Source organism: Athene noctua, chromosome 7 (genome assembly GCF_965140245.1).
Source record: "Athene noctua chromosome 7, bAthNoc1.hap1.1, whole genome shotgun sequence".
NCBI lineage: Eukaryota > Metazoa > Chordata > Aves > Strigiformes > Strigidae > Athene > Athene noctua.
In genome coordinates, this window is record NC_134043.1 from 14,449,827 (window position 1) to 14,468,739 (window position 18,913).

At 38.1% G+C, this 18,913-nt stretch overlaps 1 protein-coding gene across 1 annotated transcript in view; it reads right to left on the reverse strand.

Moving 5' to 3' along the window:
* EPB41L5 (erythrocyte membrane protein band 4.1 like 5) overlaps positions 1-18,913 on the reverse strand; it is a 59,683-nt gene that overhangs the window by 31,402 nt on the left and 9,368 nt on the right. Inside the window, exons 3-12 of the mRNA XM_074910081.1 lie at positions 16,520-16,624; positions 11,167-11,209; positions 9,959-10,037; positions 7,417-7,461; positions 7,044-7,096; positions 4,204-4,324; positions 3,707-3,794; positions 2,988-3,076; positions 1,702-1,771; positions 826-995 (exon numbers count right to left, since the gene is read on the reverse strand). Of these exons, the coding sequence (XP_074766182.1) occupies positions 826-995; positions 1,702-1,771; positions 2,988-3,076; positions 3,707-3,794; positions 4,204-4,324; positions 7,044-7,096; positions 7,417-7,461; positions 9,959-10,037; positions 11,167-11,209; positions 16,520-16,624 (863 nt within the window). The remainder of the gene's footprint in view (positions 1-825; positions 996-1,701; positions 1,772-2,987; positions 3,077-3,706; positions 3,795-4,203; positions 4,325-7,043; positions 7,097-7,416; positions 7,462-9,958; positions 10,038-11,166; positions 11,210-16,519; positions 16,625-18,913) is intronic.

The window sequence follows — 18,913 nt, forward strand, 5'->3', positions numbered from 1 at the left end:
CTGAAAATTCTAGGAGAGTGTAAAGGTACGTTGCCAAAGGTCATAGAGAAAGATGATAACAGGACTAAAAACCAGCATCTAGATGCTCTTGTTCCCAGGCAAGTCTTTTTTCCCCCAAGTTTGGCCAGACTCTGCCCCCATGGCAGTAGCAGTCTCAAGGTCTACTGACTCCTTGGTACCCCTGATCCTCTCTGAAGCAGACTAGATGGTATTGCTACAGCTGCTGGAAATGGAAGCAAAGTCTCTGCATACTGCTGGGGAGTCACACACCCCCCTTCCATATGTTCTCACCACTCGGGTGGGGCAGCTGACAGCATCCTGCAGACTAGTCTGGGACCACAAGCCATTCAGAAGCCTGTTACATGCACCTGTAGTGCCTAGCGTGGAATAGGCATTACTTTAGGCTTCTGATGCACTACCATCACTCAAACAGTCAGGAACTCAAGAGTCAAAAGACTTGCAATGTCCTCAACTGTGCAAATCAATCACCCATCCTCTCTGGGTCACTTAGAAAAGGGTGGGCTTTCAAGATTAAGCGATCTATAAAACACAATATACTATATATGCTATGTAAGGAACATAGACCTTGAGAAACCTTTAGTTTCTTACTGCACAGACCAGAATCACCTAAAAGTAAATCAGAAAATGCTGGGGGAAAATCCGTATGATTTAACAAAACAAATAATGCAACTCACTCAGCTTGAAGGTTTCACTGTTGTATACATCCCAGGTGAATGAATACCAAGTTCTCTCCTGTTTCCATGCATAACCCAAGAAAAGCAAGAAATGACAGAAGGTATGTGCAAAATGACAGATGACACTGACCTGTATCGGAACCGGGATCCTAACCGAATGAAGCCTGACCGACTTGAGCTTTTTTGGACAGGACCTCGGAGCCGGAAGAAGGCGTGATGTTCGACTGCACATTTCCACAAGTGTTTGCAGGCTTTGGGATGATCCAGTCTAAAGACAAAAGTGTGCTCCTGCTCCTTTCCCTTAAAGTACACAAAGCACACTGACTGTTTACAAGGGGCTTGAATAAGTCAAAGCTACAATTCAATACAAGCCAAATAAAATTTGGTTTTTTATGAATAATGAAATGTATGTTTAAAAAAAGTACTTTAGGCTGAAAAAAAAAACCCCAAGCTTTTCAGAAGCTTTAATCAAAAACTGCTCCAACTGTCTGAACTTGGAAAGGGCTAGAGCCCATATATTTAACAAGTCAAACCTCCGAATTACTACAAATCAAAGACATCATTATAATAGGAAGTTACTTCTCAATAAGGCTAACACAGTCTCACTTTCAAGTCTGATCTCAAATTACCAATGCTCACATTTTTATCATCTCAGTTCTAAGCAATTTCTTCTCATGAGAACAATTCTGACATCTGCTTAAGGAATTCATTCCACTAAATGTCGTACATGGCCTTTTTTTAAGCTTTCTTGCACAGTGCACTCTGTTTCCAAATTATCTGGTCTACACTAGTTTCACAAGGTATTCCCCTCTTAAAAACTGAGTAAGAAAAAAAGTAATTGAGTCTATTTATTTTATACTTAAGTCCCTTCCGTCTCCTCCTCCCCCCAATCCACAATCAAAAGTCTTGCAAGTCATCCATGTTAATTTAAAGAAAGAGATCAGGAGTTTGTAAAGCAGCACTGTATAATCAAGACTGAGATGTAACTAAACAGATAGTTATCTACCTGTTCATCATCTTCAACAACAACTAGAGTGAGTTTGTTCTTCTTGAAGTCAAGCCTTGTTATCTTTGGCCTGCAAGATGAACAGAAAAATCAGGTTCCATCTAATTCTCTTAGTAACTCACAGAGATATGTTTGACGTGCCGGTCCAATCGCCTCTCTACCAAATATTTTTTTTCTGGTTTTGTGGGCGTTTTAAGTTCATGCAGTAGGGCTTGACTGTACTATGGATACCAATGTATCACTTCAAAATTTAACAATTAATTAAAGATAATGTCAGCAACTTCTAAAGAGATAATTCTATCAGAACTTAAAATAATAATTACTTGAACTGAAATCAAACTCCACCCAGATACTCCTGCTTGCCTACTCTTCCACAAGCCCACAAAACTGAACTAAGACAGACACAAAGGCAGGCCAAAATAATTATGCTTTATTAAATAAATGTCAATCACCGGACAATTTATCACAGATCAATTCCTACGATGACTCTGATTCAGAAAATTCCAGCCAAAGAGAACTATGTGAATGTGACATGACACAAAAATGCAACCATTCCCTCCCTGCCCACCAAAACAATACCCAGAACTGATGCTGGAGGAACAAGACACACGCCTAACATTTCCGCTACAAAGGGAGTGTTTTTCTGAGTTTATAAAATTGGACTGAGCTAACTCACACTAACTACTCATAAGATGAAATTTCACCTCATCATCTGCCTACTTATTCTTTGTATACATGTTTGAAAGACTGGATAGGAATTCCAAAATAAAGCACTTAAAAAAATCCATAAATACCTGTGTACCCAGACACAAATATGCTAGCTAGAAGGTTCTCCACATTGCAATTTAAAGCCCTGCAAAATTTTATCAGGCTGTTCCTAAGAAACCGTGGGGTGTTATTCAGATATTTGACAGATAAAGCAGCACATATTCACAAAAACTAAAGGAAGCTTTATATCCCCTGGCTATACAGATTTAGGTTGAGGGGGAGCATGAAGGGTGTTTGGGGTTTTTATCAATAAATAGAAACATCCCAAAGTTATTCCATCTTTTACTTGCATCTAGCACGTTACACATGTACAGTCTATTAATGTATCACCAAGACTGTTAAAAAAAGGAATATTTTTCTACACTGTGAAAATACTCACAGGCTACAGAATATTTCTGCAGGTACCTAGTATTCACAGTGGTTTCATATCCCAAACAATTTTTTTTTTTTTTGTTAGTGCAAAAGAAACAAGAGTAAAAAATCTAAAATATATTTTAACATACAATCAGAGAGCTTACCAGAAAAACAAACCAATCTTTGTGTCTCCCTCAAAGACAAGAACTCCTGTAGGCGTTAGACCTAGGCTGTAATCATTGCCGTCTCTTGCCTGATTGCCAAAAAATAAAGATTATGTTCATTTTGGTGTTTGATCCTTTATCCAAGTTACTCCAGTGATTAACGTAGCTTATTTGTCCAGTTTTACAATTAAACACGTATCTTCTTATTTTATACAACAAAACTCTGGTACTTCAATGATCTTATGAAATGGATTTTTCTAGTTTGAAACCCTTCAATAAGGCTGACTAAAGTGGAAAACTAAAGGTTTTTTGAATTGTCTGTGTAATAAGGACCTCCCTGCGCACTTCTCTGCACTTCCCTCTGGACAGGAGATCCATTTTTACTTGCAGTTCTTCAGTTGGTAGCTGGCTGGAACCCAGCCAATTTTAATTTAATTACTGTGAGTTTCACATAGCTCTTAGTCCAAATACAAACTGTAGCACATATTACCACACCAATCACATATTTAACAAGGAGCAGATATGCTTGGACTAAAGTTATACCTTCTAGAAACGTATACTATGAAGTGGAAAGTTGATGCAAGGCCAGATCGCTTGTTACACAGTTTAGATGAGTACAATAGTCCATTTTTTCCCCCTCAAAGCAAAATCAGTGTTGAAATGCAGGACAAAGCTAACATTATCATTTCCAAAGGTCACCATGCTGTGGTTAAACATACCTTGACTATGTGCATGTCTACACCATACATTTCCAGCCACTTAGCTTTGTTTAAGTAGTTAGTTTCAGCCTGTGCTGGTGTTTGCCCCCTGAAATAAATTTTTTGCTGTTAGGTAGATGTCTGAAAAAGCACAGAAAGAAAAAAACTGGTATATGAGGAAAGAAGAAAAGAAATTCCAGGAAGTTTGGGAGAAACCTAAATGCTGCAACACTTTTTCACTTCCATGAACATCAAGGTCACTTTTGTAAATTTTAATCTGAAACTGCTGCTGCAAAAAATATTGCGCTTCAAGATTCTGTACCTCATCATTTTACTCAGACCTGTGAAAAGCTTAATTTTCTACATTATATCCTCTTACAGAATATGACAGAACCATAATAGAATTAAGTTTCTGAACAAGACCACAGCATAAGCGTTGGCAGCATCTTTTCAATACATTCTCTTCACAGAAAAATCTGTGCAAACAGCTGGTTAACATGCACTGAAAGATCTAGTACCTGCATTCCTTCCACTTCTCAAAAATGGCTAGTTCCATCTCTTCAGTCTGAGTGGGAACAAATCTGAACTCAGACACCAGTTCAGGGACATGTTCAGCGGGATCATAGTCTCCAAGTTCAGCTAGAAAAAAACAGCATTGTCAAGCAATGTTCGCAGTGAACACAGTGGATATTAACAGGAACTTCTGCGTACTTTTCTAGTTAATCTAAAATACTAAATTTCTTTGTGTTTCTTCTTCACCTCCAGTCCTCCCAATATTTAAAGTGTCACCTTTTTTGACAGGGAATTTATGGACACTGAACAAATGGTTGCGTTGTCTGCACAAAAGCTTTGCATTAATTTTTACAAAGTGCTATTGATATATCCTTTAACAAGCTTCCTGCAAATGAAAGTTATCAACATCCTGAAACTCACCTTTTTAATTTCTTGCAGAAAGTTTTCAACATTTTTATCACTGAAGTCTCTACTGAGACAACAGGTGAATAAGGTACAATGGAATTTTGCCTTAAGTTATTAAAACAAAATCTCTTCAGATCTATAAAAAGCAAAATCAGTTCTGATACTTTTCATAAAACTGTTTGTCCACTTGAAAAATCAATTTCTGGTCTTACGAATATAAATCCCCCCGGCCTGCTAAAAGTACTCTGTGTCAGGGCACAATCATGCAGCTGTTATTTGTGGCTCTCCTTTTCATCTAAGAACACTGTAAATGCTCTACGGGGTCAGTCAAATGGCTCATTCTAGTCCACTGCTGCATGCTCAACAGGGGCAATAAAGATGCTATTTAGAGAGCATACTGAACATACTAGTCAACAGGTGTGCCACATCAAAAGCACAACCTCCTTTTTCCACAGATGTTAACAAGTCCAGCTTTAAAATACTGATGTATGCCTAAAATGCTGAAACTCACCATTAGAAGCCTTTATAAAAACATCCTGATTTTCAGATTCACTAAGCATTTGTTCCTCTCACTGATTTCAAGCAGCTTCTTAATGTCGGGCTCATATTCAAAAAATTAGGAATAATTCTATAACTTGGCCTTGGGTGTCTAATACAGGCCAATAACTGTTCTGTCTGAAAAAAACCTACAGATGTTTGTGTAGGAAAAACAGTGACATCTTTGAGAAGACCTGGAAAAGTCAAACACACACAGTATTCCAGAGGTACAGAAACTACATACGATCTAAAAACCTGTTTCTTGGATTTCTGAACACTGCAAGCATAATAATAGTCTTTTCACTCCCTCCTTTTTCTTCTTTTTTTTTTTTTTTTTTTTAAATGCTGACTGAGGAAGTCTGTAGTTCTATAATAATTTACTCCCACTAAAACGCCTGCCTCTGTTGAAAGGAATGCTGTCAAAGCCAGCTTAGGTTCCAGCTGATTTAAATAAAAGTACACAGCTGTCAGACAGTAAGATTAAAGCCCTGCTATGGGCCTCATTGTGGAGAGAGTAAAGAAAAGACCAGCACAAAAAGCAATGGATATATAGCCTAATTAGATCACTTTGTTTTTCCAAAAACTTATTCACTGAAGCTGTACCTTAAGGCTCTAACAATGCTAATATTTTTAACTATGGAATGTATTCTAACTGTTTCCCTTCTGCACAAAAGAGCAGGTTAAAAAGGCAGGTATCTTTCCTAACTCTATACCTACACATGATGAGGGCCATTAGTAGTTCCTGCCTGAAGAACAAAATGTATTTTGGAAAATATCTGTACGAGAAAGAATTTCAGTGACTTAGGCCTGTTACCTAACTGCTGCAAAGTACAACGGTGAATTGGCTTACAAGATGAATGTTGTGCAGAGAATTTGTGTGGCACAAATGCATGGCACATCTCCAAATTCCCTCTTCATCAAAGAGGACTGTACAACAGCTTTACAGAAGAGGTTCTGGGTTTTTTTGCAGACTCATAAACTGGGCTGAATAAGACCATATAGCTATATCCTCCAATAAGGATCCAAAAGCCTACTCCAGCAGACATTTCTACATTTTCAAGCCTCCCCTTTCTTCTGTGAGTTCCCTTGCTTGAAACCACAGCAAATTTCATGTTCATTAAGATTACACCCTCATCCAAACAACAGAAGACACTGGCTGTGAAGACCAGTGTCGTACAACCTATACAAGCAACAGAAGCTCAGACCACAGCTCTCAGGAAGCCATGGATGCTGGAGTCTCGACTAGAATCAAAAGTGAAAGACGACTCATTAATAAGTCTCAGATGACCCATGAATACCTGTATAGCTGAGAATAAATACAGCATGTCACATCTTTTGGCTGCAGAAGGATCTGAAATACCTACAAGTGCAGTTCAACCGTAAATGCTCAGAGTACAAGCATAAGACATGGGACACTAACATGTTTCTAAAAATAAGCTGAAGTCAAAAGCTGGTGGTTTTTATAAATAGGTCTCTTCAATTGAGTGCAAAACCAAAATAATTTTGTATCTGATTTGTACAGGAAAGAAAACACATGCAGAAACAACACAATGAAAAAAAAGTGAACTGTGTTACTACATCGAAACAATTCAGGAAGATGGCAGACCTCGCATCTTGCGTGAAAGCAGACAGGTTTGCACATAAGCACCTGAGAAAACCGTTTATGTTACGGCAAAGCTGTTTATGTTCAAAACCTCCTAGTTCTGTTTCCTGAGGAATCAAGTAATTTTCTATACATGCTCTCAGCAAAATTACAATCAAAAAGAGCTGTATTTCACACTGGATCGCTAACATCTGGGCAGAACCTATTTTCTAGTTATAACAAAGACAGACTAAAAGAGGTAATAAGAGTCGACACAAAGCCGTCATGCAACTTCATCCTTCCCCACTCGTACCTACTCACCTTGCATGTTATAAGCTGCCAACTGGACGGCAGTGTCAAAAGGACATTCCAATCTGCCATAAGAGAAATGCATTGTTAAAACCTTAGCTGACACTACTAGGCAGACAACTCATATACATGACAGCGAGGAACTGAAAATGTCTGCAACAAGTGAAAAAGGATTAGTAGATTTTCAGCAAATTAACATGAGATAAGCACTACAGTAGTTAAGCATTCCTCTGCTGCTATTCATGCATAGCAAAGTCATATTTTAGAGGTAAAAATAACATTACATTCCTTAGCAAAACTTATTAACTATCCAAATATAAGTTTAATAAATCCTATGCTAAACACACTATAATTGTTTAAAAAGCTGTTTATTGGAAATACTTACTTTCCACTAAGAATATCCAGCTTCAGTTGCAGAACAAATAAATACCTGTAGGATTACATAAGAAATAAAAGTAATTGATTATTCTAATGTGCCCTCAGCCAACAGGAGGAAGTTAGAGCCTAACAAATAAAAATGTTTTCTACATTTCACATGGGTTTTCAAGACTGAAGAAACTGCATTGTGGTCTTTCAAGGCTTTATCAGCTGTTTTTTTCATGCTTTGCACACATTTCAAATGAAGCAAACCAAAAACTAGAAGTTCTCATGCTGAACTATAGTGTTGCATGGAAAAAGAAATAGGATACCTAAGTAAGTCTCATTTTTTCTCTTCTGGTGCTACTTGGGCAAAAAACAACTTGTATCTTCCACATTTTCTTCATTATTTATAGACATATCCATTTTATAAGAGAATGAATAAAGTCTCTCAAAAATAAATGTTCCTAATATGGATTGCTTAATTAAAATCTAACCCAGAAAGCTGACTGCAAAGTGACAAAAAGAATAAACAGTAAGCTGCAGCTCTTTCAACTTGTTTACTCTTCAGAGACAGCTTTCCTTCACTGCCTTGCTTATTCAGTACTCTTCTTGCTTAGAAACTGGACAAATATTGAATACAAAGCTCCTATCCCTTTAGCGTGCAACACCAATCCTTTCGATCCAATACTCACAAAGAGTAACCCTCTTGCTTTAACAAGAGAAGTAGTCTAATCAACTAAAATGTTAGTATCTGCAACAGTATTCAGCTTGAATTCTACTACAGATGAACAGAAGCCTTACACACAAAGCCCAGGACAATGCTTCTGTTCCAACATGTGCCTATGTCTTCTCGTACCCACATATATAGACATGAAACAGATGCAGGCATTTCTCCTACAGGTCCCTTGAAAATCCACAAATACTTTGCCAAACTATTTATTATCTGAGTCCTTCTGATCACTGGCCCCTACACGGGGAATAAATTTGTTTGGTACTGACCCTAGATATCAAAAGAATGAGCACAGGCCTCCAGTGTATAGTGGGGTGTGACCAGTCCAGACTTATCAGCCACATAACCTTTGCAAACAATTCACGCATACTTCCCATGCTTAGGCTGTTACATGACCTCTGACTGGTGGCATCTGACAGGAAGCTGACAGAAAACGTGAGCAAGCTGCACCACTGGAAGCTGAAAAGTGGTTCCAGCTAGGTGTCCTGCTGCACAAAGAAAAAGTGGAACCCTTCGAAAGCTCTGCTAGAGACACCTATGACCCACAGTAGAGCTCGCCCTCCCACTGCTTCTTTAAGGCATAAAATTGTCTCGAGACAGAAGAAAGACTTGCTGCTCTCCTCTTCTTGGGGATTAGCTAAGCAGACAGACAGGGTTTAAAAGCCCTCAGGTTTCAGGTCTGCCCTGCTAAAACCTGTATAGCAAGGTCTGACTGGCAGAACTTAGTTAGGATGGATGAAAATGTTTCATAGTGCTAGATACAGATATAAGTCCGAATTTTATTTATGGTTACTATTTTTAAAGACAGTTAAATGTTTATTCAGGATCATTAATGGGTAGGTAAAACATTCTTCCCAGATGTGCAGGAAAGCATTGAAGAAGAGCAGTTACAACATTATGTTACCACATATAAGTATGGAGCTGCACAGGGTACATATGGCTGTAAAGGGTAATGCTACTATAATCTTCCTGGTAGCACTCACAGGGATTTGGCTGAAGTGCAGATTGAAGATCCACACAGACATAAACCTGAACAACAAACAAATGCACTTCACGCTTTTACAAATGGCTGAGGGTATGAAGCGTCTACAGTTATGAAGGAAACATAACAACTTTGTTTTCTCTCCAAAACGGATCATCAGCAGTGGTGACAATGCAAAGAAACATTGCCTTTTACAACAGATTTACACTACTGACAGATGGCAGGTTGTGTTCTCTTTCAAAGCACCCCAAGTATGTCTCAGTCCAACATGAAACACGGCATTATGAATGGATCTGTGAAATGCTTTAATCGAATGAAACTGCTGCTCACCTGATATTAAAATCCTACACATGCAGTAGTCAACTCACATCTCAACATGTTACTAAAACAGTTCCCTTCCCATAAGCTCTGCAAAGACCACAGAACTATTGAAACATTATCTGAACTTATTTTTACCAAAGAGAAGCTCTAACTTGCAATTCAATGCTTTTCTGCCTAAAAAGGCAGTATGACTACATACAGTTGAAACTAAACGCAGCTTAAGATGACTAAAGAGGAATGATGTCTATTCTCTTCAGTAAAAACCTCTGCCCATTGTGTATAAGCTACTCAGATCAGTTGCCAGAATTGCCTAATGAAAAATGGCGCATCAAGTAGTCTAGTAAATACATAAATCTCTTTACATTAGAGCTTGTTTATTTTATGAGAGCTACTCTAGAAACATTTGCAAAAAGTCAGGCAAGCAAGCTACTCTAAGGAATTCTCCAAGACATCATACAACTATTCAAATAAATACCACAAAAATGCTTTCCTACCTTATTTAGGTACCTCTCTCTCACACAAAATCCCTCTTACCTTGTTAGCTCTTCACGTAGATTGTTGGGCTCTGATGAGTAAAACTTTACACGAAAATGCAGACAATACGGTGGGCCAACTGCAAAGTAGAATTCATTCAGGACAGTGGTAACAGTTATGGATGAGATATCTTATTTTTATTACTCAGAATTACAACACAAAACTTGACTGAAATTGGCTCTGTCCTACCACAAGGTCTTAAGGCAGCAACTTCTTTGTGACAGGGAAATGCATGAAAAACATCAGGGTGAAAGGACACTTAAATATATGCACAAAATAGTTTTATATGTTACAACTCAATCCAACAGTCATCACATTAAGTTGATTTGTCCTGCCAAGAGCAGACAAATCTAGGTTAATCCCTATATTTAAGGACTCTATCCATCACCAAGAAAGCTTGTGCATCTTAGCTCTGCAGTTGACCAAACCCCCAGGCACTCTGTTGGTCTCTGTAATGCCTTCCCAGGGCTCTGGGAAATAGCCACTGCTGACAACTCAGGCTCTTTTATTCCACAGAAGTTTAGACATGTTTTAGGGAGATTTAACAGACCCTTCTGTGGAAGTATCATCTTTTCTGGAAACCAAAGGGTTAATCCAGCAAAAGGATGGATTAACAGGTCTTTAAAAATGTGCTCTCTGCTAATTCTTGCATCTGACAGGAGGAATTTTCTCTCCCTCGGTGCTTCCAAAACCTCTGTTGTATTAACACAGCACCACAAATCCCTGAAGACTTCCCACAGCAGAGAGCAAGGAAGCTGCTAAACAAAGATCGGCTGATATCACAGTTTACGCACCACTGAAACAACGAGACCACAGTAAACTCTTGTGCAGCAGGTAAGGACTTGGTGCACTGAACACAGATTTGGGCATTCAGGACTGCCCCAAGGGATGGAAGCTTCAAGATGAATTTTCCTATAGTCAGGGTAATGATCTATAACAGTAAAGCATCTTCATCTGCTTTGACTCCATTTAGACTATAATTAATGAGCATCTAACATGTTTAATTAAGGACATTAGACTAAAGTAATATGAGCTACAGAGAGAAGAGGTCATTAAACAATCAGCAGCACCATGCTGGTTTTTTGACACCAGGTCCTGTCACCCCTCACAGGACACTGTGTCCTGTTCCCCCCTGCCCCCATTTCAACTCTCCGTGCCTCCTGTATATTCAACATGAGATCCCAAGAGAAAACAGAAAGGACACTTACTTTTAACTTGCTTTTTAATGCTTTTTGTGTTGTCCAACCAATGCTGAAAAATAAATTACTTTCATTGAATTATCAATAATCTCACAGAAAGAACAAAAAAGGAAAAAAAACCCTATTCATTAGTGAAGACCATCTTGGAATAACAAGTAGTCCGTTAAAACATCTAATCCAAATCTTTCACAATTCACAGCTCTCAGTGCTCATGGCAGATCCTTTCTCTCAAAGTTTATAATGTAAAATGTCACTTTTGAACAACAGAAACATCCTGTAGTCCCTTACTTAAAACCAATCTTCAAGAAAGCACTATCGCCTTTTAAAAAAATGTACTGACAAACCACTTAAATTACTAAAATTTTCATCCTGTCCAAACAAACAAACACTTAATTCACACATTAGTAGGTCACCCAGTGAAGATGTGCCAGAGAGGCATAAATCACAGCTGGGGACTCTGGCACTCGTTTGTGATGTCCACTTGGGGTGGAAGGGGAGAGGTAGGATAGATGTTGGCTTTCAGGCATTTTGTTTAGGTGACTCAAGCATAGCAACAGCAAAGCTGTCTATGTCCGAACACAAGGGTCAGCTCTACTTAACTCTTCAAAACCTATTCACACCTGACATTTTAGCAATTGTCACTGCCTCACCTACCAGTGCTAATTATAAGCTATATACTAGACGTGAAGCCAAAATAAAGGCTTTGCTTATACTGCATACAACAGCATGTGAAAATCAAGCTATAGATGGCAGGTTGCAAGAAACATCTACACGTATATGCTGTGCTTCTTAAAATAACTGCATATGCTTCCACTGCTGAACAGTTTATACTAGAAAATACAGATAAAGCTGGAAAGCTAACATACAGCTAGCGGTAGAGACCTATTTCCAAGTGCTGTGCATAGTGAACAGCTCCCTCCTCCAGAGGAGGTGACTCAGTTAAAGTAAACACAGCACCCTGTTTCACATAACTGCCTTGACTCAACAGCCAGAGCAAACTACCTAGCACACCACGTCCTGCATGGTTCACAATGCCCAGGTAACACCTGATCAACCCCAAATCTCACCTCGCAACTAATACAGATGGATTATATACTTAACAACACTCCTTTCGTTAAACTATGTGCTATGAAGTTCACAGTGGGCCCCATGGAGGACAGAAAAGCAACAGGGGTATGAGAAAGAACCGGTATGTTCAGGTTGTAATGCCAAGTGCAAACACATTCCTGTCTTCAGAGGAACCCTGCCTTCTGCAGTGTATAAAGTCAGCCTGTAATACAGCCAGGATATGCAGTGACTGATAGATCAGCTGCAGATCAGAACAACTGAACCATCTACTGCTGCTGTGCACGCAGCTGAAAATGCTCCCATTTACCTACTAAAGTAGCTACAGAAAACTATCTGAAATGTATCTAATGTATTTTTAAACAAAGCAGGAATCTTAAGGAAGAATGAAGCAAGTATTTATGTCAACTTTGCTTACACTGTCAACGAAATGGAGTTAAGCAGGTTTTTTTTGTTTCTTTAAGAAAATTACATAATCTCTCTTCCTATTCCATAAACTCACTTGCTGTAGGAGACAATTTACTTACTCCTTCCTTCACCATAAAAATATACAAACTACCCACTTGGAGGCTTGCAGGTGATTTAGATACAGAAATGGCAAAGGGAGCCATTTCTAGACTCCAGGCTGTGCACGCCTGTTTCATCTCCCTCCTGTTTTCTCTCATCTCCTCCACATTCCATGGGAAGGCAACTGAGAGGCCCACGACAGGCACTGATAGGGTTTTACTCATCTCTTACCACCACTGCCTGCAAGAGCTCTGTCTGAACCGTAACACGTGTGTGTAAGAAGGGAAACAGAATTGCTTTTAAATGGGGGGGGGGGGGAACAAATCTCAAACGAGCACATGCATGGACACACACACAGATATTGGGAAACTTAAGATTTATTCCACGTGATTAAAATGGAATTCAAGTGGACCTGGCAGAAAGTTTACATTTTGATGAGCATTTGCTCAGCACAATCTACTGCTGAAATGCAGAGATAAAGTTTGCTAAACAAAACCCAATATGAACAACAGACTGCATAGAGTACTGCAAGTCCTTACTAAAACAGTTTGCTGCTTCACAAATTCAAAAAAAAAAAAAAAAAGACAACCCAAAATAAAACACAAAAACAATACCTAAAACCCAGCAGCATTTCAAGAAGGTAGGGTAAAGTTTTTCTTAGCAAGACTGTAAGGCTAAAACTGGTTCCATACTTTATGGAATTAATGGGTGCATAATTTAGTGAAATGCTATACAAATAATTTTCAGCATTAAGCGCTGCATTAGATAAAACTGCCAGAGTAATAAACCAATGTGTTGTACAATTCCATTAGAAAGAGCAAGTATTGAAGCTTGCAAACTGTATGTTAGAATTAGAAATCTGTCACCTGTTAAATGTTCAGTGCCTCCTTACTAGAGACATCTCTCCAGCATTGCTGGAAGAAAACCAAATAGTCCAATAAGTTAACAGCAATCTTCATGCTGCAGTGTTCATCGTCATTCTCAACTGAAGTTACTCAAATTAACAATAGCCTGTTTGTTCCCTTGGCTGCCAGACCAAGTCTGATGTATGGTGGACCATCTTGCAAATAACTCCTTTTGCCATCTCCTGACTCTTACCTGGGGGAGGGAGGTGAGCAATCTATTCCTAACCACCAGACTAGCAATGAACACCAAAATCACATGAAAATGACAATTCTTTCACTTAACTAATGGTTTCAAAAACTTCTTTAAAGCAGCTAGTATTTGAATCCTAAAATGTAAAATGTCAGGAAGAGTCTGGGTTCCACTCACTCCCCAGTACATCATAAACTCAAACATCTAACTGTTAATCACTTCAGCAGCTCAAAAGAAGGAAAAAAAGCTATCCTTCAATCGTTCAAAAATTTATTGAAAACTCATTCGTAGTTAAACAGGGGAAGTATCAATTTTTTATTTAACTACATACTGATAGTTTGCCAGAGTTTTTGTATCATCAGGTGTAACTAGCTAGTAAGACAATATACTTAGATTTAAATTGGGTAGCGGAAAGATTATCACCCTCAGAGGCAGCAGACAATTCTGACCACAGTAAGGGACTGGATTCTTACACTGTTTATTTAACAAGTCTCCTGAATAATCTTTGACAAGACACTTGATTAGTCTCTGCTTTTGTTTCCAGCTGCGGATTGGGTTTCTGCTAGAATGTGCCAGCTCCTCTTTACAAGAATGGGTGCCATCACAACAGTTTTTCATTTCTTAAAGCAATTATCTCTGGCTGTTGTGTTCTGTTCCTCTGGCAAAATGCAATCTTTTCTGCTTCGTTATACTGAGTGTATCATTAAAGTCCAGTTTAAACAGATTGTTATCTCTACTCTGCCTCTTCTCAGTCACACATAGTTAAGAAAATGAAGCAAATGAAGTTTGAAATGGCTTGTACCTGGTAGATTGTGCACTATCAAATACTCAATCAGGTGCTGTCTGGACTGGAAGTAACAATTTGCTGGACAAAAGCAAGCCATGAACCATTGCTGAGGCAGAAAAGATTAACTCTTATTTCCCCGTTTCAAGATGAAATTACAATACTTGGTAACAGAACACGAAGAGAAAAGAAGTTTACCACATAGACAGTTTCACCAGTTATAATTAACCCACTGTGAAATCTTACAGATCCTAGAGGCACAAGGGGATACTTCAGAAGCCACATGGCAGAAATTGAGTTAGGATAATTAAAATGTACAGATTTGTTTTTTTCCTGAAGCAAATTGATAAATGCAAGGGAGTCATTCACTATCAATACCCAACTTCCTACACTACACATGCTTAACAGACCTAACATGATTTTTATATATATAAAATGGTATGCAATGGACTGTTTTCTCATTTCTGCTGGTAGGAGGTATGCACGGTTCTGAATGACATCCCTCCATTAGTGTAATGGTCTTTTTCTTCTTACTGTAAAATGTCTGTTTTGCAAGAGACACTTAAGACCACTTTCACTACTGGGAACTGCAGTCCAGCAGCAGCTAATCCTGCTAGTCATGAAATTTGCTTCAGATGCTGAACACAAATTATTTTCTCAGATGTTCTCTACAATTACAAGTTAAGCATAAAACTGGATTGCAAGAGTTTTGCAAAGTAGCTGTTAGGCTGTAAGCATGCTTTGGAGTGGATAACACTGTGTGCAACTTTGTCAGGTTCTGTCAAAAATTCAAGCTTGGGGAGTTTTTTGCCATGGTGCAAAGCTGTAACAATTATGATGTCATTTTCAAATTGCTCTGGACATAGACCTTCACAGAAGTAAAGGAATATATGTCACTGCCTGCATTTTCTATGCTGACTTCAAAATATGTGGGTATACAGCTCAGCAGCAACTGTCTGTGAATCCACTCTGCCTTCCCAATCATGAAATAATTCTGAAGTGGACTTGAAATGCAAAAACAATTAGGTCATACATTAACAAATAAGATTGACATACACAATATTAAAACTCAGATCTCTTTCTACCTGGGGGTGTTGGAATAAGTAAATATAGGTTTAAATTACTGGGATGTCCTTGCAGGACAAAGACAAAAATCGACTCCTTGTCTAACACCTCACTTAACTTGCAGCTATCCTTGTGGGCAAGGTTAAGTACCTGGCCATAAGAAGCATCATAAAACTGTACAGCCCCCAAGTGAAAGAATTGTGGTTGCTTGTGACAAAGAATGCCTTGCTTTTGTTTTCAAAAGCAGTCACATTTTTACAAACACACAACAAACTTCACAAACAAACTCAGGCTTGCAAGAACCCTCTACTCAAACTATCTGGTAAATATAAACACACCTGTATCCTCACAAAAATTTCTAGTTGCAGGTCTGAGTCACAAACAATTTGAGCAAATCAAAGATACTGCCAAGATTATTTCCAAGCAGACATTAACAAGATGACTTTTGTTAACAAGAAAGTTGATTGATTTGGCAAAGAAAAACTTTCTACACTCTGTAGAACAACTAAGGGCCAAGCACACACTCTAGTTTTGCCTCTTCCTCCCTGTATCAGTAGCATCAAGAATTGCTACAAGATGTGCCAGGCTCTAGGGTCCTACTGGGTCACCCTGCCTAACAACAACAGAAGGTATGACAGGAACAAGTGAAAGACAAGAAAGGAAGAGACAACAGCATTATAATATGTTAAGAGTGCTCGAGGTGGAATTAAATTTAGGGTCACTTAAACTAACACACCACAGAGCTTCTGCAGAAATTTTTGTCAATATTAAGACATAGCTTTTAGATTGTTGCTTAAAAGAAAGAAAAGAAAGAGAAAAAAGGAAAAAATAAGCACTGCTACTCACCGCCACTTGTGCTGAATCCATGAACCTTAATCCAAAGTAGTCGCTTTCTATAAGGTCCAGATGATACATGATCTGTTCAAACAGGAGCTGGCCCTTGGCTTTTTTCTGAAAATAGAACAGGATCTAGTACTTAGCAGGTAGATTTATTGTAGAATCGATATTCTTCTAAGGATACTTTTGGAATTTACAATATAAAGTAAGAGAATCCCAAGAATAAGTGTCTGAAAATATAACATGGAAAATATTTTTTTCTCTCATTTTTTGATGGTTGTTTTTCTGAAAGGCAAATGCACCCCACAAGAAGCACATATAAGATTCTTAAAGGACATGGAAAATGCCAACATTGATTTGCACAAGACTGAGTGCTAAAACATAGCTTTATCATTGTCCCTTTTAGGCTTTCTTTCTCATCAAAGTTCGGTAGAACTGGAACTATAGCTAATACAATGCACTAGAAAATATTTAGAGCAAAGTACAGCAAATTGCTTAAGAATTTACTACTGTTTGATATTTAGGCAATTCACCAGTTTTGAAGTAGATAGCAAGGTGTACTGAATTAGAATAGACCATCCCATCAGCAAGTGCTTTTAACAACTGCCAGGAAAACAGTCTGAGTCAAGCAACTTTAATGAATAGTACTTAGATAACACGTTTACCACAGTAAGTTCATAAAACGCACTTGTAGGTGCAAAAAGCCACTGCATATATTCATACGTAATTTATGAAAAAAACAGCTTTGGTCCCAAGTAAACATCATTTTTATAGTGATGATCTAAAAAATTAAACAGTTATTTTTAAAGTGAAGGCACATGAATAGCACTGGGCAGTTTCTACACATCATACATTTTTCATGCTATGAACTCTTTCACAGTAATACAGTGAAAGAAAAGTTTAACAGTAATACATGAGATGCCTAAAAGTAAAAATACATTAAATCAGTAGATCTGAGTACAAGTCAGTGTTAAAAAAAATACTTCTAAATGCTTACTCTGCAAGTAATTTAAGGATTTCTCTATTTCCATAATGCTCTCACATATTGCAATCTTTTAATATTTATACATTCATAACTTAATAAGTGGGCTAACTTTCTAAGCATATTTTATAGTAAGGTACTAATTACCAGATTTAGTCAACCCCACCAAATTCCTGGCCAACCGGAATTCTTATTCTCAGAAATAATCCGGTTTAATCACCAAGTCATATCCATGTGAGAAATGCAGCGTACATAATTTTTACTACCTTCCTCTCCCCGATCTTCAAATATTTTATATTCAACTTTGCAATCATAATAATTGGTTTACTGTATGCTTTAGTTAAATCCAACATGACATTTTGCAGTCCAAAGTAAAATCTCAAAGAAGTCTGTAAAATGAACTTGCCTCAGCAAGTTTTCCCAGTTATTTATTTCCAAGTATTGGTGGAAGTAGGGGGAATGGAAGGCAATTAAACCAGCAGGCAACTTCACATCCACACAGCATCTGCAAGACGTTGTATAATGAAAATGCTGAGATGTAGACCTCATCAGACTCACTCAGGGCAAGTTTTTTCTGACTTCAAGAAAAAGTACTTGAGCAATAGCAGATTCATTAAACACCAGCAAGACTCTCGTAAGAGAAGCCTTAAGGCAAATCACCTACATAAAATCCACACATTTCTTCTACTATTTGAGTCTCTACTCTTTCTTGAAAGAGCAAGGTATTGAACTGTTGGTATTTTCTCTCAGCACGGGATACCTTATGTTTAAACAGTTAAGATATACAAGTGAATTCAATTCAGCATTTACAATAGCTAAACTAGAAAAATGTTCTATTTTGCATGAAGCTTTCTGCACCTTACCTAAAACTAGAGAAAAATCTCCTCTTATTGGGCGGAACATTTTAGATCTTTCCCATTTCCTCAGTAAATCACCTCTTAAAACTGTAATTAACCAGTTATCTTTGTCAAATTCCCTCCTGGGGACAGGCAAGAGAGCACTTTAACTCAAGCCTGGAATTACTACACATACTATCTCAGACTACCAACAACCAAAACTTATTATTGTTCAAAATTCTGCAGCATCAAATTCGTTTCAGAGCATGTTTGCCTTTTCAGTAATCTCAGCAAAGCACTCAAAAATCAAGTGGACTCAGAATGACTAATACAGGAGAAAGTCCCCGAAGAATAGCACTGGAGTGGCTGTGGAAAGATTTGCAAGGCTACTGGTTGTTTTCTGATTTAAATGACCAAGGCTGTCAACACGGAATTAATTATGCTGTACTTTGCACATGACTTAAGCCATCAGTGGCTCTATTTGGTGCCAGTCAGCAAAAGTTTCACACGTGCTTTAATGTTAAATTCAAATTTTTTTAAAAAGTCTTACTAAAGTCCTTCCTCCTCATATTTAAACAAACGGCC